The sequence below is a fragment of the Periplaneta americana genome, chromosome 2, assembly GCF_040183065.1.
Source record: "Periplaneta americana isolate PAMFEO1 chromosome 2, P.americana_PAMFEO1_priV1, whole genome shotgun sequence".
NCBI lineage: Eukaryota > Metazoa > Arthropoda > Insecta > Blattodea > Blattidae > Periplaneta > Periplaneta americana.
Window position 1 is genome coordinate 26,717,372 of NC_091118.1, and position 26,449 is coordinate 26,743,820.

The window sequence follows — 26,449 nt, forward strand, 5'->3', positions numbered from 1 at the left end:
TACAGGTTTATATATCTTTATGCTCGACCATGCCGAAATGTACTAATTATACACCTGGTAGCAGTCCTTTAATGCATGTCATTAAAGTACACCTACTCATTAAAGTACAGGTCTTCAGCCAATGATAACTCAGCTTACATGTGTTCAGCCAATGAGAAGTCAGCTTTGTACCGTTATAAAACCTCAAGTATCGATTATTCTCGGATATGCAATCGAAAGAGAATTAGCGAAAAGTCACGGAGGCTGAAATCCAATACTGTCGCAGAAGGTTATGTTCTATTACTATAATAATTAGCGTTAATTGTAAATAATATTCAAATAAATTCAATTTGTCATCTCGTTTTTCAATGTCGAATTCAATAATCAAGGTTATAATATTATAATATTATCAAGTTTAACGGGATTATACATCAAGGTTAATGACATTATTGTACCTCGGAAAAAATCAATAATTTCGCGTCTGCGCACATCTCACAATTTACGACCTAGAACAAGGTCACTTCCGATCTTGTCGGATACAAATAAAATGTATACATCTGAATACCGGTAATTTCAAGTTAGAAATATGGTCGAGCATAAAAAGTCGTATGAAACTCGCCTATAATGGTAATTAAGAAGCTCGTATGAAAATTATGAAACTCGCTTGCGCTCGTTTCATAAACATCCATACTCGCTTTCTTAATTACTATCATTATAGGCTCGTTGCATAATGTACTATTTCTTGATCAAAAGCCAGTAGTAAATTTTCTATTGTATGTGGCACAGTCAAATGTACCTTCAGGAAATTTCTTATTTATATTCAGTTTTTTTTTTCTATTATAGTTTGTCTTATTAGTTCTATTATATTATTATATATTATATATATGCTTGTTTGTATTTTCTATTTAATTATATTTTATTATTTATTAAATCAGATCCAGCCTTACTTTATTGTTGCTCGCTTTCACTGCGCCATGTTGGTCAAATCCCTATTCACCCCCAAGATCTGACTCGGTAGACATATCCAATATGCTGTGTGGAACGTTTCACTAGTCTCTCTCTTTTTCCAGAAGTCCGCAGAAGATGCTCCTTTGTCTGTTACAAGCTTTTTTACTATAGCTATCCTCCTTTTGACTTCCTGACAGCAGTTCATGTTACTGTTTACAGTACAAGTATTTGAAGCTATCCATTTCCTCTACTGCCTCATTTAGAATTTGCACATTTACCTTCTTTATTTTTCTTACGATAACCTTGTTGTTCGTCTTGTTTGCATTTATCTTCATCACATATGTTACAAATTATTGTTAACAAAACAATATTAAACTTTCAGTGTTAGGGTTTAAAATTTTGTCATCTAATATGTAAATCTACTTTTCTTAATTGCTCGCGCATCTATTAATTTGAGAAAAATTCGTTCCGACACCGGGAATCGAACCCGGGACCTCTCAGCTCTGTGTGCTGAGCGCTCACTCCATTTGAGCTATACCAGGACACGATTCATTGCACCGGCCGAACTTTTCTCCATAGTATCATCAATAGCCTAACTACCTGCATTTTTAAGACATTCAATATTAAATTTAGTCTCAAAGTGCACACCTGTGGAGTAACGGTTAGCGCGTCTGGCCGCGAAACCAGGTGGCCCGGGTTCGATTCCCGGTTGAGGTTTTTCCGGCGTTTTCCCTCAACCCAATATGAGCAAATGCTCGGTAACTTTCGGTGCTGGACCCGGACTCATTTCACCGGCATTATCACCTTCATCCCATTCAGACGCTAAATAACTTAAGATGTTGATAAAGCGTCGTAAAATAACCTACTAAAATAAAAAAAAAATAAAAAAATTTAGTCTCAATATCAACATATTATAATAAAATTAGAAAACTATTGAAGGACAGCATTTTTGAGAAAAGACAACCCCAAGGAATTACCAGCATGGAAATCTTCTGTACCTGTCGTCTAAAGGTTTTTAGGAAATCACAAAGCAGAAAATTATCGCCAATTAATAGAGACGTTACTAAGAAACTACAAAAAAAAAAAAAAAATGGCCTGCAGTATGCTACTGTAGATCCACTTATTACATTAACATTTGGACTTCTTTCCTGAGATTTTTTTTTTATTTTTTTAGTTGGTTATTTAACGACGCTGTATCAACTACTAGATTATTTAGCGTCGATGAAATTGGTGATAGCGAGATGATATTTGGCGAGATGAGGCCGAGGATTCGCCATAGATTACCTTGCATTCACATTACGGTTGGGGAAAACCTCGGAAAAAACCCAAGCAGGTAATCAGCCCAAGCGGGGATTGAACCCGCGCCCGAACGCAACTTCAGACCGGCAGGCAAGCGCCTTAACCAACTGAGCCACGCCGGTGGCCCTCTTTCCTGAGAACTTGGGGACTGTAGGTGATGAGCAGGGAGAGCGATTTCACAGAGACATTGCTACAATTGAGCAAGGGTATCAAGGAAGATGGGATCCAGCGACGATGGGGGATTATTGCTATTTTTTAAAAAGAGAAAAGAGTTCTCATAAGAGAAAAAAATGAAGGTATTTTTATCTTTCTCTATTTTATTGCACGAAGAGTGGTTTTTTATAAATCTTTATGCTCGACCATGCCGAAATGTACTAATTATACACCTGGTAGCAGTCCTTTAATGCATGTCATTAAAGTACACCTACTCACTAAAGTGCAGGTCTTCAGCCAATGATAACTCAGCTTACATGTGTTCAGCCAATGACAAGTCAGCTTTGTGCCGTTATAAAACCGCAAGTATCGATTATTCTCGGATATGCAATCGAAAGAGAATTAGCGAAAAGTCACGGAGGCTGGAAACCCAATTCTGTCGCAGAAGGTTATGTTCTGTTACTATAATAATTAGCGTTAATTGTAAATAATATTCAAATAAATTCAATTTGTCATCTCGTTTTTCAATGTCGAATTCAATAATCAAGGTTATAATATTATAATATTATCAAGTTTAACGGGATTATACATCAAGGTTAATGACATTATTGTACCTCGGAAAAAATCAATAATTTCGCGTCTGCGCACACCTCACAATTCACGACCTAGAACAAGGTCACTTCCGATCTTGTCAGATGCAAATAAAATGTATACATCTGAATACCGGTAATTTCAAGTTAGAAATATGGTCGAGCATAAAAAGTCGTATGAAACTCGCCTATAATGGTAATTAAGAAGCTCGTATGAAAATTATGAAACTCGCTTGCGCTCGTTTCATAAACATCCATACTCGCTTCTTAATTACTACCATTATAGGCTCGTTGCATAATGTACTATAATAGCTGGTCAGTTATTAATGTAATAGTTTTATCATATCTAAGCTGCCCTTGGAAATTTTCATACAAAAAATGAGAACAAAGCAATTTTTAATAGGTAAAAAATCTTGATTTTTTCAATGTATCAAATAAGTATCTATATAATACGAAAACGTGACGTGTTACGAATTTTTCAATGTCATTTTCGTGTTCAGCGCATGCAAATTAGTTAAGATCAGCCTATTTTATTAATGTTTTGAAAAAAAAAAGTTCAAATTTGTTGAGTAGTGTAATGGATGACCCACAACATAGGAGATAATGGTGCTGAGCCAAAATAAGCGCCTCTACATATAAAAAGAAACGTCTTTTCAGTTCAGTGCATGCATTGGTGTTCTCAAGTTTTGAGTGTCTCTAGCTTTTCTTTGTGCTTTTTTTTATTGGGTTATTTTACGACGCTATATAAACATCTAGGTTATTTAGCGTCTGAATGATATGAAGGTGATAATGCCGGTGAAATGAGTCCGGGGTCCAGCACCGAAAGTTACCCGGCATTTGCTCGTATTGGGTTGAGGGAAAACCCCGGAAAAAACCTCAACCAGGTAACTTGCCCCGACCGGGATTCGAACCCGGGCCACCTGGTTTTCTTTGTGCTTAAGTGAATTTTTAACTAAGCGAGATGACTCAATTTAGCTAGGACTACTCTAATTTACAAAGACGCTTCATGTACGATTTATGTGCGCTAGCGGATTTTGCACACGTATAAGTTCTTACGTTGGTAAGAATGTTGTCACCAGAATCAGAGTGAGAGGCAATTTGGAGAACACAGTCCTAACATAAAAACATCTTTTACAATCCACGAACAAGAAAATTTTGCGGTATTTATTAACATATTCACGAGTTTATCGACTTTTCTGCAATGATCATGAGGAAATTTTCATTAGCGTTTCTGAATGAAATTTTACGCCCACACCAAAACATTGTTCATCAATATGAGTAGTATGCATGTAACATTTAACGACTGTCTTTTGTTGTTGCAGGTGTTGCCCGGCCTGTATGTTGGGAACTACCGGGATTCGAAAGACGCTTCTCAGCTGGAGCGCTTCGAGATCACACACATAGTGGCCATCCACGACGCAGCGAGAAAGTTACATTCCGTAAGTATGCTATTCTCAAGACTATGACGAATTCAGCAACAATTACAAGGAGAAACAATAGAGGTACACATAGCTACCGAGCTTTCATTTCAAAACTTCCCAGTCTAAATAACTATTTATTTCAATTAAATTTAATTTAAACAAAAAACATGTCAATTTAGGCATTGTGGGGGAAGTTTAAAACCTATATTGTTGTTTAGTCAACTGTCGGAAGACATGTATGAACCTCACAAGTGATACCAAAAAGGCATCACTTATAAGGCAACTAGGCCAGGAGAAATGGGGTAGGGTGGCCAGTTCCTTTCCCCCTCCATTGCATACATCGCCAACTAGCTACATATTACACTATTCAGATTTCAGATGCATACAACAATTGTTCTTCCTCTGACACAATTCGTCAAGTGAGATGTACTGCCTGATAATAGATGTAGGCTACATATCAGCCAGAACCTCAACCAGAGAATACATCTATATTATGATACTTAAATGTGAAGGAATGTTCATTTGTTTATACATCTTATTCATTTGTTTCACATATCGTCGCCTGGCAACATGGATTGTTGTTATTGCCACTTGGTTGTAGGATGAAAACACAGTTTATTTTGTATAATTTCCTAAATTAAATGTTCAAAAACTGCTTCATTGTTGGCTAGACAGTAATACAGTCTATTTCGGAACTCCTCTTCCTAGCATTGCCATTGTATCAAAACCATACATAAATAACATAAATCCAAACTTCGGCTTTTATTATCCCCTATGCTGTTTTTAAATGTTTAAAGAATAGGTTTATATTACACAACCATAATATTCCTTAACATCAGTTTGTATTACTACTTAAAATAACCTGTAATCGACAATAGTCTTTGGGTGCACACCTGTGGAGTAACGGTTAGTGCGTCTGGCCGCGAAACCAGGTGGGCCAGGGTTCGATTCCCGGTCGGGGCAAGTTACCTGGTTGAGGTTTTTCCGGGGTTTTCCCTCAACCCAATATGAGTAAATGCTGGGTGCTGGACCCTGGACTCATTTCACCGGCATTATCACCTTCCTCTCATTCAGACGCTAAATAACCTAAGCTGTTGATAAAGCGTCGTAAAATAACCTACTAAAATAAAAATATAATAGTCTTTGTAATTTTATTCTCTTCAGCTCTAATCAACCCAGGTTTCCAGGCGACGATAGAAAATAAAATATTTGAAACAAATGAATGAGATTTATAAACAATTGGATACTCCTTCACATTTAAGTATTATATTATAGGAGTGACATTTGAAATTTCAGAGGGGAGTTGGGGGAGTGAGAGGATGAAACCTAAAATGAAATAAACAATGGTTTCAAAATGTCCCCTCAATATCTAAATTGACGTGTTTTTATTTCAATTTAATTTACTTAGACTGAGAAGTTTCGAAATGAAAGCCCTCCCTTTACATACGTATAGTTTAATGTCACATGTAGCCTATGCATTTTTGTTAAGAACAACACGCACTTAAAACATTCATTCATGAATGTTTTTTTTTTTTATTTTCAATGTAACTACAGATTAATTTTATTTACCAATCTGCAGTTAATTCCCAACCCCCAATGATTTATACCTCCCACCGGATGAAACTGTTTCAACGCAATGCAATGAAAGCTTAGAGATAGTTATGGTGATATTTTATGTCCGAGTCTAAAACCTGTCTGCAGTTTATCGTATACTGCTTTACAATATCGAGACGAGGCGGAAAAAAAAAAAAACATGCTATACATGAAGTAAAGCAACCTTAATAAATTCTCGATCGTTTCCTTTGAACAGCTATCTTTCAAAATCCCACAATCATAAATAAAGTAATATAGTTTCGTGGCAATAAAATTTCAATAAAAATGTTTCCATTACTCGTTTCTTACATTTCCGTTTAAATCTAACCTCAATATAAAACTCCAGACTGTCAGCCATTTTGTTGTTATTTTGCTAAGAAAAGATGATCTGAAAGGAATAACAGATTTTAAGCTTGAGGCATTGCCTGCGTTAATATCTCGTAGCAATTCGCTGAGAACAGACGCATTTGTCTAAGTCACGATGGCGAGCACCACAGGATTACCATGACAAAGGCCTGTTTGTGATTGGATGATTTATACGGAAGCCTTGGTAACTGAATGGCGTCTCCGACGCTCAATTGTTAGCCAAGAGCGTACGTTGTGCACGGCCTTCGGAACTTCTCAATGAGGAAGTGGAAAAAAAAGTATTCTTATTTTCAAATTATATTACTTATATTCATATTTCATCATTTGAATTCTAACAAATAAAACAGGAGACTTAGTATCGTCTGCCAAAAGCTTTTACAAGATAAAATAATTGTTATAAGTAAACATAAATATTTCCACTTCGGTTGTAAATTTATCGAAGTCCATAGGCCTACTTCATGGTCCTCCATGTAGGCTATGGCGCATCTTTCACACCGCAGGCTCGTGGTGTTATATTCTTCGCTAGTTGCAGCGAAATCGACCACCGTTTCTGCGGTTGTAACTTTAGTTCCTAAAACCCATGTAGAGAGAAAAATGTTTATAATCAACTTAAAATGAATACGATTAAAATTGTATCTCTCATAAGAGCTGTTCAAAGTATTCTCCTGCTTCAATGCGCTTTCGTATCTCCGAATTTTATTTTGAAACAGGCTATCTGACTAATCTCTTATTGAGAAATGTTCGAAATAACTTGTCGGATAGGTATTTTCTTCCACTTTTTACACAACTTAAAACCACAGAAAAACACTGCAATATGCTATCTCAATTTAAGGACTAGGTATGGGTACAGCTTACAGCAGTAAAATTTTGGAAATATTCAACATTTTTTTCTTCCATTAGTGCATCTTGTACAGTAATGAAAATTAGTATGTGTAAAACTCTGTCTTTCTGCTATATGAAAAAAAAAATTTTTACGATGTAAAAAAATTATTTATATATATATCTTTTTTTAAATTCAAAATGGTGCCAGTTCACTCTGCAGTGATGAAGCGTTTCCCTCATAACTAAAAAACTATTCAATATTTGTGATGAAATTTTTTTGTGTATTTATGCATGTCATATCTACAATATGATGCAAAATCACTTCTCTACCTTTGACAGATTTTCTGATAAAAAATAAATTCATTTTTAAAAACGGTCTTATAACATAAAACAAACAAAAATATTATTTATTGAGGAATATAGTTAAAAAAGCATGATATTGTAAACATGAGTTTCAGCAATAAAATGAAAGAGAAAGAACATGAAAAAGTTAACAAGTTTACGAGTTATGAGGAAAACGCTTCATCACTGCACAGCGAATTGTCACCATTTTGAATTTTGAAAAAAAAAAAATACATATATTTTTTTTAAATCGTAAAAATATTTTTTCATATAGCAGAAGGACAGTGTTTTACACATACCAATTTTCATTATTGTACAATATACAATAATAGAGGGAAAAATGTTGAATATTTCCAAAAACTTTACTGCTGTAAGTTGTACCTAACCCCTTAAAAATACTACACTACTACACTACGCGTGAATTAGCAATCCTTTTAGTGTTCTTAAACAAATAGAAAAAAAAGCATTATGCATTTCACTACACCATGCACAAATGAGTAGGTTCAGTGTTCTCAAATAATTTTATTATAAAAACACAATAACTTATACATTACGCACGAATGAGTAATCCATTCAGTGTTCTCAAATAATTAGAAAAAACGCAATAGATTTCATTACACTATGCACGAATGAGTAATCTCTTCAGTGTTCTCAAATAATTAGAACAGACACAATAGATTTCACTACACTACACACGAATGAGTAATCCCATCAATGTTCTCAAACAAATAATAACAATAGTTAGCACTACACTACGCACGAATGAGTAATTCCTTTTATGTTCTCAATAAATTATAAAAAATACAATAGCTTGCACTATATTACGCACGAATCAGTAATTCCTTCAGTAACTCCCAATAGACTGAGGTGAAATGCACGCATGCAAAGCCCAAGAAACGCCCTTGAACTCGGTGCGTACGACGTGCGTACGTGTGGGAGACTTCGTTTCTGTACGTCCCGACGCTTAAGGCTCATTCACAATGAAAATTAAACATAACGTAAACGTTAACTTAAGAATGTAAACGTTACGGTAAAATCAAGAAGTCATATCATCATTCACGATGGGGACATAAACATAACAGCAAACATACTTGGTAACCATGGAAACATAACAACGACGCCATTTCCTCATATTCTGTCGTATACTTCAGCGCTCCACGATTGTGTACTGTTTGCAAATCACGTAAGCATAAGCATGAAGGTTTGGCGTTGCAAACTTTCATGTTAACGTCTTACGGTAATGTTAATGTCAGTGTTTATGTGAATCATTGTGAATGATCCCATTTGGTAGCCTGGCCGCAAACGTCTGTGTTTATGTTACGGTTATGTTTAATTTTCATTGTGAATGGGCCTTTACCCCCGTATTGTTAAAGGGATTACAATTATTGTGAACAGTGAAAACAACACTGTTTAAAGCGTAACTGAACTGAAAAATTGTAAATTTGAATTTTTATATTCTCATTGCGTAGTAGACATAAGAAAAATTGTATTGTATACTTTTATATACGTCTTAATATCAATTCAGGAATCCGCCCCTGAGCACGAGTTCTACTCTTTCAGGAGCGAGCTGAAGTTTTTCTGTTTATTTATATTTTATGTTACAATTATTAGCAAATTAAAAAAATAATAACTAATGAAAACGTAAAAAAACCTTTCTCAAACTGGAAGTCGTAAAAAAAATAACGTATACAAAAGAAATAATGTACCTGGTAAAAAGTACATACTATATTTAAAACACATTTATTACACGTACAGTTGTTAAAACATATTAATTAAATACTACTACTGCTTTTGTTTACTATTTAAAAGTTCGTCTTACGTGAATCTGCATTAGAAATACATAATAGTAGATTTAAAATTTATAAACTATCTTACTTCAAGAAAATAATGTTTTTCCCCCTTTCAAACGCTGTCTTTTAAAAATGTTCCGCATGTTATTCAATGTTAACTTAGGAATCGTGGTTCCCCTGCTAAAGGGATGTATAAACCTCATTCTACAGTATAACGCGCAACTTCGCGAATATACGAATGCACATAAACCATAAAATTATAATACATAACAGTGACACAAGCTGACGACATAAGAAACAAAATGTAGGTAGAGCACTACTTACCCGTAGCGCGCAGTACAGAATAAGGACTGCAGACTTCCGCACAGGAGGGTCAGTCCAGAAGTGATTCCGGATAGAGGCGGAGGTAATAGGTAATAGGACTGGAGAAATACCAGATGGCCCTGCAGCAGCGAGGAAAGAAACATACAGGAGCTGCTGTCAAAACACATAAATAAAGAAGTACAGGGTGCTACGAAAGAAAATTCACCACAAAAAAAGATGTACTTAAAGACTTAGGACCAATTCCACCAAACATATTTAACTTTAATTGTTACTTAAAGCTTTTTAATTGACATTTAAAGGGACAATTCATTTCATCAACACAAATTAACAATTATTTTATGTGAAAAAGTCATAGCATTTTTAGGCAAAGATAATGATTTAATTCCCAATATGCTCAGTCAATTTAAGAGAGCAATGTATTGTGATAACAAATTGAAGCGTGCGTTTCCAGAACGTTGTAAGTGCTAGTTTGTAAAGTTTACAGTAGGAACAAAAATAGTTTTATACAGTACATACAACGTTGTGACTTGCACAACCTGAAAGTGCACTACTTTATTACTTGGAGCAGCACTTTCGTCTTAACCTTTCGTAATATTGTCAAACAGGGCACCTACAACAGATATATGTGAAAAAATATATTCTCCCGGTTTCGGAATTTACAACGTTATGGAAATGCACGCTTCAATTATTGAAAGAATTTTAGTTTTTTCTTTAAATGTGCAGAAATCTGATCAGAACAAAATGTAACTTTTCGTTCTACAAAGAATTTTAAGATGTTACGTTTGTTCGGGTCAAATTTCTGCACAGTTTAAGGACAAAACTGAAATTCCTTCAACCATGTGTTATTATAATACACTGCTCCCTTAAATTCACTGAGCGTACTGGGAATTAAATCAACGGCTTTCCCAAAACACCCTATGAAATGTTTAATATAAAAGAATTGTCTCGAAAAGGAAGAAAAACGAAGCAAAATTGTATTAAAATTTTTGTTTGAAATATTTCAAAGAATAACCTTCTGAAATGAATGACATTACTTACGGGTCACCCTGCATATTTTATTAAGAAACAAGCAGGCTGTAAAAACGTAAGAAGCTTTAGCTATTTGACTTTATTTTAAGTCTACATTACAATACTGAAATGCATACATACTAAATCGGCTTTAACTTCCCTCATTAAGTTAAACCATCTTCAGTTGAAGAGGCTTTAGTAGCTGATGAAATTGGTCATTACACATAAAGTTCAGTTAATTAAAAACCGTTAGGGTTGTATAAAGTAATGAAAGTTCCGATCTTGGGATATACTAGCAAGCTGTGGGTGATGAATAGATCTCGGATTTTTAGGCACATAAAAACTAACTTTTAGGCACCTAAAATAGGCCCTGAATGTATCAAAATAGACACTAAAAACATAGATTTAGGCACCTAAAAATACAATTTCAAGCCGCTAAAATAGTCTTTCATGCAGCTAAAATGTAATTTCTATCAACACAAACTATCAATCAATCAATCAATCAATCAATCACAGGTCACATTGTCACACAATTGTACCTACACCGATTTCACATTTCTGATAATTAATCCTACTTGTCTGTGGTGTAATAATCATGATGAAGATCTGAAACACATTCTTCTATACTGTCCCACACAAACTATAGTAATTATAAAAATGCAATTAATTAGTGAATATTAAGCATTACGGTATACAGTGACAAAAACAGTGAAAAATATTTCGGTTAGAAACTTTATTTTTGTTAAGTCTTAAATTATGAATACCGCCACGTAATTTTTAATGAATTCATCGGCCTCATTGCTCTAAGGCTGCTAATACATAAGTGTTCATATTACAATTTAATTAATTAATTTACCAATGAATTTACAATTAACACATTATTCATAATTAGCATTGCAATACATAACAACGTTTTTCTCTAATTTTATATAGTGAAACTTTGCCTTTTCTTAGACAATCATTTTATAAGCGAAAAAAATTCTTCCCAATGATACCGAAGCAATGGATGCATATTTAAACCTAGCAATATTTGCCATGCTGAATTCTTTAGGGAGAACTACACCCTCCCGATTCATCACATTCCTACTGTCTGCTCAGATACTCGACAAAACCTGCCAGGAATTTATTTATTTCTATAACGAAACTAATACGAGATATTTGAACCTTACACACCGCATGACATTCAAAACTTTCTCTTTCACTGCTACACGACATTTTTAAAATGTATAACTTACGTAACGAATAGAAATAGGCAATTTTAGGCTCTAAAACTTATAAAATAGGTCTCAATGGTCAAAATAGGCTTTTAAGCATCATAAAACCGCATTCAAACGTTCATATTTTATATAAAATGTGGAGATATTTAACTAGTTTTAGTTTATTCCTAGAGAAAAAAATAGGCATTTAACCTAAAATACTAGATCTAGTGATAAAACAATAAAAATGACAGTCACAAGGTAATACATACTTTCTCATAATAGATTTGTTTATACAGCAGTTCCCGACAGTTTGTAACTGTCATGAACATGCGCACTTGAAATTTACGAGCAGTAAAGTCGATGTGGGCATGCTCATGACAGTTCAAAACTGTCTTGGAAACTTTCAGAAACTGCTGTACAAACAAACCTTATAAGTTTTAAGCGTTTTATAACAATTCACTTTTTTTATCAGTTCCAAGTGACCTTATTGTTTACAGTATAAGCCTAGTGTCGTGAAATTCACGATTGAGGTACAAAAGAGAAAAATTGTAACGTTTGACATGAATGGTTTACTGTAACGTCACTCGAGGTACTATGGAAACGGAAGAGTAAGATGAATTCCGTGCCCCTTTTTCTATGCGGTGCTCGCGACAGAAGGGATCCTAGCCGTTACACTGTACGAGTAACGTTGGAGTAAACTTTCAGGAAAATGATTATTATCTTCATGTGAGACCCACATAATTTACTTACATACAAATGGCTTTTAGAGCACCCGGAGGTTCATTGCCGCCCTCATATAAGCCCGCCATCGGTCCCTATCCTGAGCAAGAATAATCCAGTCTCTATCATCATATCCTATCTTCCTCAAATCCATTTTAATATTATCCTCCCATCTACGTCTCGGCCTCCCAAGGTATTTTTCCTTCCGGCCTCCCAACTAACACTCCATATGCATTTCTGGATTCGCCCATACCTGCTACATGCCCTGTCCATCTCAAACGTCAGGATTTAACATTCCTAACTATGTCAGATGAAGAATAAAATGCATGCAGTTCTGCGTTGTGTAACTTTCTCCCTCTTAGCCCCAAATATGTTCCTAAGCACCTTATTCTCAAACACTCTTAACCTCTTTTCCTCTCTCAAATTGAGAGTCCAAGTTTCACAATCACACAGAACCGGTAATATAACTGTTTTATAAATGCTAACTTCCAGCTTTTTTTAGAGCAGAATTGATGACAAAAGCTTCTCAACCGGACAATAACACGCATTTCCCATAATAGTTATTCTGCGTTATTTCCTCCCGAATGTCATTTATATTTATTACTGTTGCTATAAGATATTTGGATTTTTCCACCTCTTCAAATGATGAAGTTCCAATTTTTATATTTCCATTTCGTACTATGTTCTGGTCATGAGGTATAATCATATACTTTACTTCCAAACCTATGAGCATAATCCAAATCTCAGCGCTGAGCAATCTGATGGCATCATGGTGTTCCGAATTTCAACGATGACGTCACTGATGCTCCACCGGTGTCGCACCGGTTCCATCAGCTTGCAGAGGTGGTGGCAGTCTCCATCAGTGAATCTGATTGGTTCTTGTATAGGGCGGGAATTAGCAGACGAATGACATCGTGCACTGTTGTGTCATGGCGGTGTGTTCTGCTTTAGTTCTGCTGTATTGTTTGTAATGAGCACAACGTAAAAACAATATGTTAATGGCTTATGAGCGAACATGTCAACGGACCCGTTATTACTACCGGTTCAAGAAATAAATTGTTTATGCTCTCTTTTCTTAGAACGAGATGGCAGTATGGAAATTTCGCAAAATCTTGCTAGCGTAGCACAATAACAACTTGTACAGCCGCCATGATAGCCATCGAACCTTCCAGCAGTTTTGTTCCTATTTCGCTGCAGTATGACGTCATTGTGTCCACCGGTCCGGTGAGATTCGGAATACGCTGTATCTCTTTACTTGCTTCAAAGTAAAATTTCCATGTTTTCCCTGAGACCCACGTAAATGTTTGCTAAATATAGGCCTATAAATTATTTATAGATAAAAATTCGGGGCATATTTTTCTACATAAAAATTTGATATAATTTACGTACATGTATTTTAGCAATAACTAAGTGATGTAAAATTTTCAAGTAGATAAAATGAAAATTGTACAAATTACAGAACTCGGTAGCGCATAGCCTTAAAGTGGATATAGACTAATCATCTATACTGTTTTCGCAGTAAGAAAAATCCTAATGTAAACACAAGCACGTAGCTGTCATACCCGTGATTGGCTCCCAGTCGAAACACTCACACGACGCAGGAAAATATGGTCCGTATTTGGAAGCTATCATCTTGTATTATTTAAAAATAAAAAATTGAATTCTAGTTGTTAAATACAATGAAACATATAACTTCACTCATATGTAAAACGATATGTAAAAGAAAAGCTACTTTTATATTTTGTTATGTACTATGAACGCGGATGAATACAAACAGTAATACCGAGGTAGTCTCTTCTTGTAACAAGTTGGCGTCCCTTCACGTTAGCACGTGGTACTGAAGTATGGCTTCTGCATCCTCGGTGTGTGTGGTTATTAATCGTAAGACTGGAAACCCTCTCAAATAGTCTTAAATGTATACAATAAGTTATGTGAGTTTTAATTACAGTAATTATAAAGTAAATATTTCCTAAACAAATGAATGCATAGTAGTGAGGTTAGGCCTACTTGACGAGTAACGGGAAATGTTTAACATGAAACAGAATGTACAACAGTAGGCGGGAACACGTACTGAGAATCTATGGCGCCAAACAGTGGCCAATGAAGCCTCACTTCAGTCACGTGCTATTGTTTATATTAGGATTTTTCTTACAGCGAAAAGATTATACAGAGACGTAGCCTAAGCCTGTCTGTTGGAAAAGTGAATGTGCTGGGTGTTTAAAGTGTGCAACTCGTGTGATTGCAGGACAAGCACTACCTGTGTGTGATGGCGTCAGACACTCCGGATCAAAACCTCACTCAGTACTTCCCGCTGTGCAACGACTTCATACACGCGGCCAGACTGCGGGGAGGCAACGTGCTCATTCACTGGTGAGTCGGACATCGATCCCTCGCGACTTAACCCTTTCAGTTCCAGTGTCCGTGAGTTCCCACGAGCACTGTCGTTAAAATATCATAGCTTTGCACAGAAACCTTTGACAGCCAGTCTTCATGTGTTGACTTGAACATTGTGAAGTTGCAGTCACAATGAAAACTAAAGAAAACTAAAGACCTTTCCAGCGACAACAAAACGAAACTTCGCCGTGCTCATAATTTGTGTGTACGTTTTGTAAGCAATGTTCGTAAATATGATCATATCACTCCATCCCTGGAAACAATAGGTTGGCTCAAACTACTGGGTGTTCAGTTCAAAGTGTGTCATGGCTCGCTGTATGCCGTCATGTGGCTAGCCGATGAGCCTAGAGAATTCAATCTTCCTACACTTCCGCAGAGGTGTATAACCTATGAGGCAGAGAAGTTGCCTAGCAAGTACGGCGTTCATTCTGAAGAATACGTACCGATGCGTACGGTAACGCCGGTAGTGGCAGGAATGTGAACTGTTTGGAAATACGTACTGTCGGGATATGGGGAGAGGGTTAAGACGATTACTTACGTATTTGTTGACATTAACTTCGACGGTCAACATGGACACGGAGCATTTGATTTGTGTTGTGGAATGTTACCGTACGCAACCGGTGATAACAAATACCCTGCGTACGACTTGCCGGCGCAAAACACAGTTCGAAAGAGGTTATGGTAGCACACAGACCGTACAGACCGCCATCTGTTGCTACGACGTTCAAGTTATACCGTACACGTTCTCAAGTTCAGATTGAAGAACGCCTTAAATAATACGCAACTTCTCTAACATATAAGCTGAAACTCGCTTCAAATCGGTGACCCAACAACAGTGACGTCATGACACACTTTGAAATGAACACCCAGTAGATAAGAAAAGAAATTTACATCCACTTCTCCTTCTCTTCGAAATCTTGAACTCTTCTATTCCTTCGTACCTGTCGTCTCGCTTCACTTACCTTTCTTCCCACTACAATCTGAACACACGCTCTCGCCATGAAACAATACTAACAATACCATCCCATCGCACCTCCTCATACTCATCCTCTTTCACAATAGCCCTGCCAAAACTCTGGAATTCGTTACCTGCTAGCATCAGGGACTGTCGAAATAAAATTGAATTCAAACGCAAACTTACTAGGCAGTTGGTCAGTAATTGAGACTCGTTCAGACATGGTTTCTTGTAAATAGTTCTCTTAATCTATCACAAAATATCTCAATATATGGTAATTTCATCACTAAAGAATTTTGTTATTCTAGGTTTAATTTGTAATTTGTAATTCAGTAAATACAAAAATATTCTTTGTTCTTAACTTCTATGATAAATTGTCTAGCTTTCATTAATCAGGTAATCTTGTCGTACTTTAATTTTTATTGTAATTGTAATTGTAAATTTAATGTTAGGCCTAATTGTAATTTTATTGTTCATATTATAGTTGTAATCCCCCGGTAGATGGGCAGAGAAGGCCTGATGGCCTTATCTTTACCAGGTTAAATAAATAAATACTAAAAATAAACGTAACACAAACACAGAAGTTTGCGGCCAGGTTACCAAATGGGATCATTCGCAATGATTCACATAAACACTGAGATTAACATTCCTGTTAGACGTTAACATGAAAGATTGCAAACTCTAAACTTTCATGTTTATGCCATCACCTGCTAGAACGCATCCATGCATCCGATGGCTACTAATACTGCCTGCTCATTCAATGGTCAAACATGTAACATGGCCTCCTATATATGCCTATATCCATAAGCGACTTCACTGACCGTTAGGAGCTGCTGTCTAGCGACAATTCTTTTCTATTCAATAAATCGCTCAGTTACAAAAGCTGTTATGTGACAGAATTAAAAACGGTTTTCAAGTTAAAAATGCAAATTAACTAGTGTTGTGGGATTTAATCGATTAATCGATCAATTTCTGTTGTACGATTAATCGATCAAAAATATTTAATCGAATAATCGAGTCGATTAAAATTAATCGGTTGTAGTTGATATTAGTTATTATTTTGTTAATACAAACTCATACTAAAAATTCCGACAATATTTATCTCTCGCAAATTGCTTACTTAAAAGCATAATAGTACTGTTATTTTCTAACGGTAAACCAGGTAGCGCAGGGAAAATCTTTGCACAAACACTTCAGAAAGAGGTGGAGATATAGGACAGTGACCTAGTCTACCTTTATTGAAAGTTGAAACACAATGCAAAAGCCTTATTAAGTTTTATGGTTTTCCAAGAAAACGTCCACCTTGTTGTCAGCTCATCTTCCTAGCATATGAAATACATACTTTTCTGAGATTCGTCCCCCTCATCCCTTATAAAATGGCCATGTCTACACTGTGTGCAAGTGAGAGCGTAACTACCTTCTTCTCTTTCTAAAATCTGGTAATTCGATTACAATAAGGGCCAGTCTTCTGTTTCGACCGCTGTACTTTTGCAGTTGCAGTTTCTGTATTGAGTTTGTATATGAAGGTTGTGTGTTTAGTTTGATAAAGAAAAAAAATCAGTTTTCTGTGGTTTGTGAAAAGTGTAAACTCCATTATGTCATATGAGAATTTGAGAAGCAAACATGGTGAAACGTTTGGATTTAAATTGAACGATCGTGGAGAAGTGCTTGAGAGAAAAAAAAGTTTTTTTTTTCGTGTTTAGTGATGCAGGAAACATTGTTACTAAACGTAGAGCGGCACTTAATTCGGAACATGTGAATGCACTCACATGTTTAAAATCACGGATGAAGCAGTATTAACTAGGTGAGTCTTCATACTTTCTGTTATTTATGTTTGTCTCAAAAGTTCCCGGGGACGTTGACACAATAAATTATAAGCCTCATAATAAATATATTATTAAGTAATTAAAATAGTTGTTTTGTAATATAACGATACAATATATACAGATATACAACATTTAATACTTATGCTTATCACCGAACACAAGTTAAATTTAACAATAATTGTGTATTACAGTATATTAAAACATTTTTTCAATCCGATCAATGTCGATTAATCTATCGATTAATCGATTAAATATTTTGATCGATCAACAGCACTAAAATTAAGTACATACTAGTAGGGCATTTTATGGAACTTGTAAGGTTAAGCTATTATTTCTGTTCATAAGAAACTGACGAGGCCTATATTTGAAAAATGAAATGAAGTGAAATAGATTCTGTATTTCAAATGTTCAAGAAGTGCTGAATCTCATTCTGAGTTCCTGACTCGTGAGTACATAGATGCTAAATATGTCGAGAATCTTAGCTCCCGTTATTTAAAAACCAAGCATTTTTGAAAATTAAATCCACAGACCAATTTCCGGACATTCGCTTTGATTTTAAAAATTCCTCCTGGGCGGTAATTTAAGCCTTGAAATTGAGAATGTGTCGTACAATTAAGAGGACACTGAGGAACAAAGTCAGAAAAGACACAATGATAAAGTTCTATAAAACTATGGCAATCCCGGGAGCGCTATATGACAGTGAGACATGGACAATGTCATCTAGAGATGAAAGTAGATTACAGGCAACAGAGATGAGGTTTCTGAGGTCGGTACTGGGAGTAACAAGAAGAGACAGACTTAGAAATGAAAATATAAGAAACCAATTACAAATTTATAATGTAAATGAACAGATAGTAAATTATAGGCAAAAATGGCTGGAACACGTAGAGAGAATGGGCGAGGATAGATATCCTAAACAAATTATGCATTATATACCTAAAGGGAGGAGAAACATTGGTAGACCTAGGAAAAGATGGATCAATCAATGAGTGCAACTAATTTGGAGCCGCAACAAGTCTTAAAAGGCTTAAAGCTTGAAGAAGAAGAAGAAGAAGAAGAAGAAGAAGAAGAAGAAGAAGAAGAAGAAGAAGAAGAAGAAATTGAGAATAAGTCCGGGAAAATGAGGAAGTATGGTAACGTGAGGTTTCCATTTCCATTGGATAAAACTAATGTGATATTAACTACAGGGACATCATTTTATTTTTATTTCAATTTTTATTGTACCTGAGTTTTTTAATGTACTTCACTCCCACCCCTTCTACTAGTAAACTTCCAACCGTTGTCCACACAGAATCAAGCGTATACAGTCAAAGTCGCCTTACGGTCATAGTAAACACGAACAGTACTGAGTTAGTGAGTATAGTACGTTCCAGAAATATGTTCGCGTTTTCCTGTGACGAAAGAGCTTTCAATATTGAATCATATTTTCTCACAGGTACTGTCGTCCGTTTGCCTACGTCGCATCCCGGTTTCCCCCACCTGCTTCTGCTCGCCCCTCTGTAAGACTAGTGGCTGGGCTGTCTTAGATCTTTTTTGAAAACATTAATTTATGTTAGGAATTGGACGTCTACGTAATATTATACAACTGTTTAAAATAACTTAAATAAAATGGGCCTCGTTAATTAATTAACTATCATGTGATTTCCCTCCTTTTTACAACCCTGCGGCAAAACCACTTGGCCGGACGGTAGATAGCATGTCTGAGTAATTTTATCTTTTCGGATCGGGCAAAAGTGAAGATTGAATTTACAATACGTAAGGTACTTTCTCATAGAGTAGGTACAGAATTATTCCAACGTGAGTTACTAGTACGAAGGACGAACCTGGTAATTAGAATTCATTACAATAGTCTATAGTGCGATAATATGCACAAAAGAACTGAAACCTGTATCGAAATGAACGGCCACCATTTTCAAAATTGTGTTTAAATATCCATATTATGATTATTTTTCAATTTAACTTCATTCTCTAATATTGTACACTAATGTGCTGTAGACAGTATAATATACACGGCATAATGAATACGTCCGAATGGGACAGCTCAGTTCGTGAATAGTAACACTTCTTGTTAATGCAGTACTGTGTTTTGATTAAAGAAAAACCTAATGAAAATTATGAAACTAAAAATCGCGATATTTCCTACTTTACGTAAATGGATGAACTACTTTTCTTCCCTCCTATACCTAGTCAAGTGATTTGTTTGTATTTTACGCAAGTAGTCTATCATCGAACTCCAGTCGTGGAAGGGGGTAGCAAACTGTGTTCTCAGGTATAGCCAGGTTAATATTAGAAATGTTAGTAAAAATAAAATGATGTCCCTGTATAAATATCATTTCTCTCTCTCTCTCTCTTGACTTATTGTGTTGAGAGAGTGTTGTCGGTTTATTACTTTCACTTCACTTTAAAATCCACATGCAGTTCCCCCCTTGCAATGCATTTATGCTCCTCCGCCCACAGAAAAAATATCTACACTCAAGGAATGCAGGGTCAAAGCCAGAACCCCTGGAAGATAGGCAGTCTGCACAAACAATGCAGCAGCACTCAGTTTTACCGCATAATTGGATTTCTCTATTCGTGTCGTAAACGACAGAGAAATAAAAGTACACAAAATGTGGTTAAATTTGTTTGAAAGTTCAAGAGGGAGAGGAAGGGAATGAACTGTAGGCCACGTCTCGCCTTCCGTCGGTCGGGAAGTTTGAAAATTGCGATCATTTACATTGGGTACCAATTACGTGGAGCAGCTGCCGCTCCGCGCCGCCAGGAGGCAGTTCAGTGCCTCAACGATTTCTAGGCTCTGAGCTGTTGTGTTTAGATCACTTTATCGACAGGTAGGAGAAAAGAAATGGGGAAGGAGGGAAGAAACTGAAAAAGAGAGGAAGAAAGCAGTGGATAGACGAAGGGAAATTATAAAAACAAACAAAAGAACAGTAGTCTGAGGATCACGTAAGAGCAATTCCTAAAAGACTAATTTGGCCGTCTCCTCAGTGTTGCCAACTAATACTAGATATCACCAAAAGAGGATAAAATAACACAATGTCATGTACAAAAATAATAATAATAATAATAATAATAATAATAATAATAATAATAATAATACTTACTTACTTACAAATAGCTTTTAATGAACCCGAAGGTTCTTTGCCGCCCTCACATAAGCCCGCCAGCGGTCCCTATCCTGTGCAAGATTAATCCAGTCTCTATCATCATACCCCACCTCCCTCAAATCCATTTTAATATTATCCTCCCATCTACAATAATAATAATAATAATAATAATAATAATATAGTATTAATAATAACGATGTCTGCTTATTTACCACAACTCATCTTTATGTTGGTGAGGTGTTTTCTATAAGGTTCAATAATTTGTGAAAGAGTATATTTTTTCTTCTGGACCTCTAGCACTTTATGTTAGTAGTTAGTAGATTAGTGTATGATCTAATATTAAAATGTATTTTGTCTGACAATATGAAATTCATTGGTTTGATTAAACAGTTTACGAATCACGAGACCTAACCTAAAAATATAATTTGTTTGATCACGTGAAATGATTAGTATGAATTCCGAAAACGAATGCCACTTTGAAATGTATGCTTTAGAATATTTACTCCATTATTGTAATAGAAGTCTAAACACGAAATAAATAAATTAAAATGTGAAATGATATTTCTATCGATTACTCAAGGGCATGCATCACACGAAATATGTTATATTTATTTACACTTAGCCTACCTGACTCTAATCTTGAAATTGTCACCACAACACAAAGCAACACATAAGTTACAATAACTATTATATATTAATATTAACACTGATATTAATTAATTATTAGTATGTTCAAATTTCACTAGCTTCCAGTAATGGGCTCAGAAATCTAGAACAATTTGAATTTTCAGAATTTAAACTAATGACAATTTGTGTCACTGCTGCCAACATAACAGTTATAAAATCATTACCAGTTGTATTTCTCAGTACCGAAATTAGAAACGAAGTTGGCAGAAGAAAATTCAACCTGCAAACTATAAAATCACCATAATCCACTAGCTTATGTAGTAATGGGGGAAAATGGTTAGGTTTCACCCTTACGGTATTAAGTAAGCTGACCCAGACTATAGTCTGGGATTTACCACTACTGGGGAAGAAATGACGTTTCCAAAGTAAATTTTTTCGACTTATGGGGGAGATATACAGGTTTCAGCACTGGAAATTCAATATTTTATTTTTCTCAGCAACTAATGACTCTTTCACCTTGTAATTTAACATGCTCAGTATTCATAGCTTCTGTAATTACAAACTTTTTTCACATTTACTAAAACTTTCACCATTATGAGTAATTATCATAACAAAAAAGTGGCCGTTTTTGTGCACTGATATGATAATGTCCACAAATATGAACATTTCTGAGCCATTATTTTTTCCATTTATTGTCAAATGAACAATATGAACTACAATCTTTGAAACGTTCACAATAGAAGTTTTTTTTTTCTTATGAGAAGTTATATTTTTACGGTCTTACTAATAAAAACTCTTTATACAGACGTTTAACTGTCTTATACTTATACAATGAGTAGCTCGTTTATAAGTCGTGTGTAAATTCCTTACTAATAATCACTACATATGTCGTGTATAATAGTATAACTGTTACACAGCTACGTCATAGTTTCGTCATTACTTCGTTACGAAAGGTAATAGAATATCTGAGGTTCTCTATTGCATCCGGTAGAGCGCTCTAGTGTGGCGTGTTAAATATCGATAGTACAACTGGCTCTAATCGATTACCACACTACATTTTGGTCAGAGTACAAGCTACAGCAATATTATTCTAATAATTCTATGATCTTTGGTTTGTTCTTCTGTGGTTACAAGGTAACCATCATCATAAAATGACAGTCGATACGAACAGCTGTTAGAAGGGCGGCCATTTTTTCGCTATATACTACGCTTAAACAAGGGGTTTCGTGTATATAACTACTGCAAAGCAATTCCCATTGTATAGTTACAGCCTGTGTATACGTCCATAGCTTATTCACGGTTTATTAGTAACGTTTTCTGTCTCAACTCTGCATAAGTCTCGTATAAAAACTATACACTGTTTATTAGTAAGACTGTCAATGTTTTAGGTACTTTTTAATAAATTAGTATCTCAATGTTCGTGACCATCTAAATTTCTAAATATTCAAATGAACAACTGGTAAGAAGGTGGACTGGGCGCGCTGGAGACTAAGGAAAGGATTCTGCAAGTGGCCTATCTGCAGTCAAGGGATCTATCAATGATGAAACAGAACTGTTGTTCCCTCCTTTAATTGTCTTTGTTTTAATTGTTTAATCTCTTTTCAAATCTCAGTAATCGTATTAGTTCTGGATAAGGTTACCAGGTTGTACAATAATATTATAGATTCGTACGAATATTACAGATAAGCCTAGATCATACTCGTAAATACCCACATTGCTCTGCGTTATAGGCTTTGGTCCACACCTGTGGAGTAACGGTCAGCGCGTCTGGCCGCGAAACCAGGTGGCCCGGGTTCGAATCCCGGTCGGGGCAAGTTACCTGGTTGAGGTTTTTTCCGGGGTTTTCCCTCAACCCAATACGAGCAAATGCTGGGTAACTTTCGGTGATGGACCCCGGACTCATTTCACCGGCATTATCACCTTCATTTCATTCAGACGATAAGTAACCTAGATGTTGATACAGCGTCGTAAAATAACCCAATAAAATAAAAAAAATATAGGCTTTGACGGTATACTGTATTTTATTTCATGGAGTGCAGTTTCATAGAAAGGACTCTGCCGACAGACCTTCTACTGCCCCCTACTAATTGATTGTCATAAATAAATGTCTTCCTTACTGTGACGGAAATCTTGTCTTCTTCTGTCAGTAACCAATCACAACCCTTGTTCAGAAGAATTGACAGGCTCCTGTCAAATCCACGTGGAAGCAGAGTTGCTGCATCTTTTCCGAATTCCAAGAATCCCCTAAGTCTCACTGTCTCATTTCGAGGGTCACCAGGATTGTGACAACTGTGCAATGTTGGGACAAGGGAACAGGATGGAATTGTCAGAGGTGTTTGTGTAGGAAGTCATAAATCTGTAAGTGGGTGTTCAAAGGAGCCACCTAACTGCACTCTTTGAAAAAAATGGAGTATTTTTTTTAAGATGTTTTTATTAAAAGTACCAGGTCTCTTGGACCCTTGCCTTATACAAAAATATAATTTTATAAATTGAAATGTAAATAGGTTTTGTTAAAGAAAATTGATTACTAAGACCGTCAAAGACGAAAGTAAAAAAAAAAAATGGAGTATAACAACTTTTGTCATGTAGGGCTTTGAGTTCTCAATTCACGACTGGCCTACGTCTGTGTTCATTACACAACGGAGTGGGCCATGAAAATTTTAGCTCTCCTTGGCAACGGTTTGTTGTTAATTGATTTATATTATGTTTCTTACTAGAAATAAAACTATTCCTGAGTCTGATTTACTTATTATATTGTACTAGCTGAAAGTACCCGGCGTTGCCCGGGTTATGCTTTTTGCTTCTTTTTTATTTAAACTGATTCTTAGACTTTTCGGAAATCTCAGAAACTCAACTATAGACAACCAAAACGAATTGTCTTTAATAAGCTTCCCTCCTCCATAAAGATGAATCTTTACATAGCGTCACTTACATGAATTGATGAACTTCTTCGCCAAATGCCTGAAAGGATTAACTCAATTTAAAACAACTGTACATCAGGCAACGAAGGAAAACATTAATACAGTGTTATTTTCAGTCGGCTTTCGTACATTTACATATTACGTTAGCAACATGACAAAAGTATCATTGAATTGCTTTTTGATAGGCCTATATGTAAAATCTTCTTTTATTTTTCCATTGCTTTGTATAAAATATAGTTGAGAATGTGGAAAACACGCAGTTTTTAAGCTAATGTCTGCAACTTTGAACGACTGTCCTTGAGCTTAATTTTAATATGACCATTAATAATGCTAGTGGCACTGAAATTGGAGTTACTTAAAATCAAAAGGCACGTTAGTGTGTATCGTAGGAATATGTGGGATAAAAACATCATCTTCTTTCGTTTTTCCAGTTAATATTGTCATATCTATTACGATTTGCATGAGTTTTTTCACATCAATTCTTGTCTCATTACATAATTTTGGTGGGTCAATATTTCGTAATAGTACTATTGGTGATTCAATATTAAGTATTCAATTATGTAGTAGCAATTCTTGTGGTTCTAAAGAATTTAAGAATTCAGTTATAAAACACAGCCTGCTCACTATCTACAACTGCATTCAGAAATTCATAATACGTCCTGAACTGTGCAAAGATACTTATTGTATGAATTGTGTAGATTCTGGCCTTCATGACGTATCAACAATGTTTGTGTTATAATTTCCATGGCCTCATGAAAGTCGATATTGAATACAACAGACAATAATAAAAAACAATTCACTATAGAAGATGCATTTTAATATTATACATGAATGTTTAATCGTATTTATTTCTATTTTTATTTTTTAATCAATTTATGATCCATTTACACAATTTTAATGTAGCCCATGTTCTTCTCCTGGCTATGAAGGTTAAATGTGCAAACTTTAGCAAATATCGGTCAAAGCGTATAGATTTGTATAGGGAACATACACACATACATATATACATACATACCCACATTCAATTTTATATATTAAGATTCACACTACAGTCAGGTTTACTATGCTGCCATCTAGTTGTTACATGAGGAGTCACGTCATAACTCTCATTTGGATTGCATTAGCGACTGTAATGCCATCTCGTGTTCGTTTACGGCGATCCTGGCGGTTGTTCTCTTCAAAGTGCAACCGATTTTAACATAGGAATGAGCAATCTATATATGATCTGGGAGATAAGGCATTATACAGAGTGATTTATATAGAACTGACACATTTCTTTCATTAATTGTTTCGAAACGAATTGTGCTAGCGACAACTTATTATACCTAAAATGTAGAGGAATTTTGGGAGATTATTTACCTCTAAAGCAAATGTTGAAAATGTCCTCCATCCTGCATAAGGCACAACTCAACACGTCGTTCCATGTTACTGGCCACTCGTTGGAGGACTCTGTTGTCAATAGCTTGAATGTCCTGTGTGATGTTGTGCTTCAGATCGTTCAATGTCTGGGGACGTGTGGCGTAAACCCTGTCTTTTAAGTAACCCCATAGAAAGAAGTCCAGCGTTGTCAAATCCGGAGATCTCGGTGGCCACAGGTTCCTGGAAATTATTCGGTCGTCAAAGAAACTTTTCGCAGCTCTCTGACACATTGAGTAGGTGTACCCTGTCTCCTACGACAAACGTCTTAATGATTTTTTGGGTGAGTGCTCCAGTCGTGCTCTTACGTCAACAACAACCGTGGGAAGCCTAGATGAACGATGCTTGCCCTTTTCACTCACCAGAGATCCAGTTGTTTCCAATTTGTTTACCAGTCCCAGTATTGTGTTTCTTTTGGGAGGATTGAGAACACCAAATTCTCTCTGGTATGCGCTCTGAGTAGCTGTAATTGAATTCGTAATCCAGTATTGCTTCACAAGGAAGAGTCGTTGATTTAATGTGTACTGCATTTTCACGTTGACACAAAATGTCGAAAACAGCTGCCAACAATAGGAATAAAACATAAACATCTGCGCATCTAGTGCTGCCAACAATAGGAATAAAACATAAACATCTGCGCATCTAGTGACAA

The 26,449-nt window shown here is 35.7% G+C and overlaps 1 protein-coding gene across 1 annotated transcript in view; it reads left to right on the forward strand.

Annotated features, from left to right (window-relative positions):
* LOC138695252 (dual specificity protein phosphatase 22-like) overlaps positions 1-26,449 on the forward strand; it is a 196,287-nt gene that overhangs the window by 144,537 nt on the left and 25,301 nt on the right. Inside the window, exons 2-3 of the mRNA XM_069819696.1 lie at positions 4,292-4,408; positions 14,800-14,924. Coding sequence (XP_069675797.1) covers positions 4,292-4,408; positions 14,800-14,924 — 242 coding nt within the window. The remainder of the gene's footprint in view (positions 1-4,291; positions 4,409-14,799; positions 14,925-26,449) is intronic.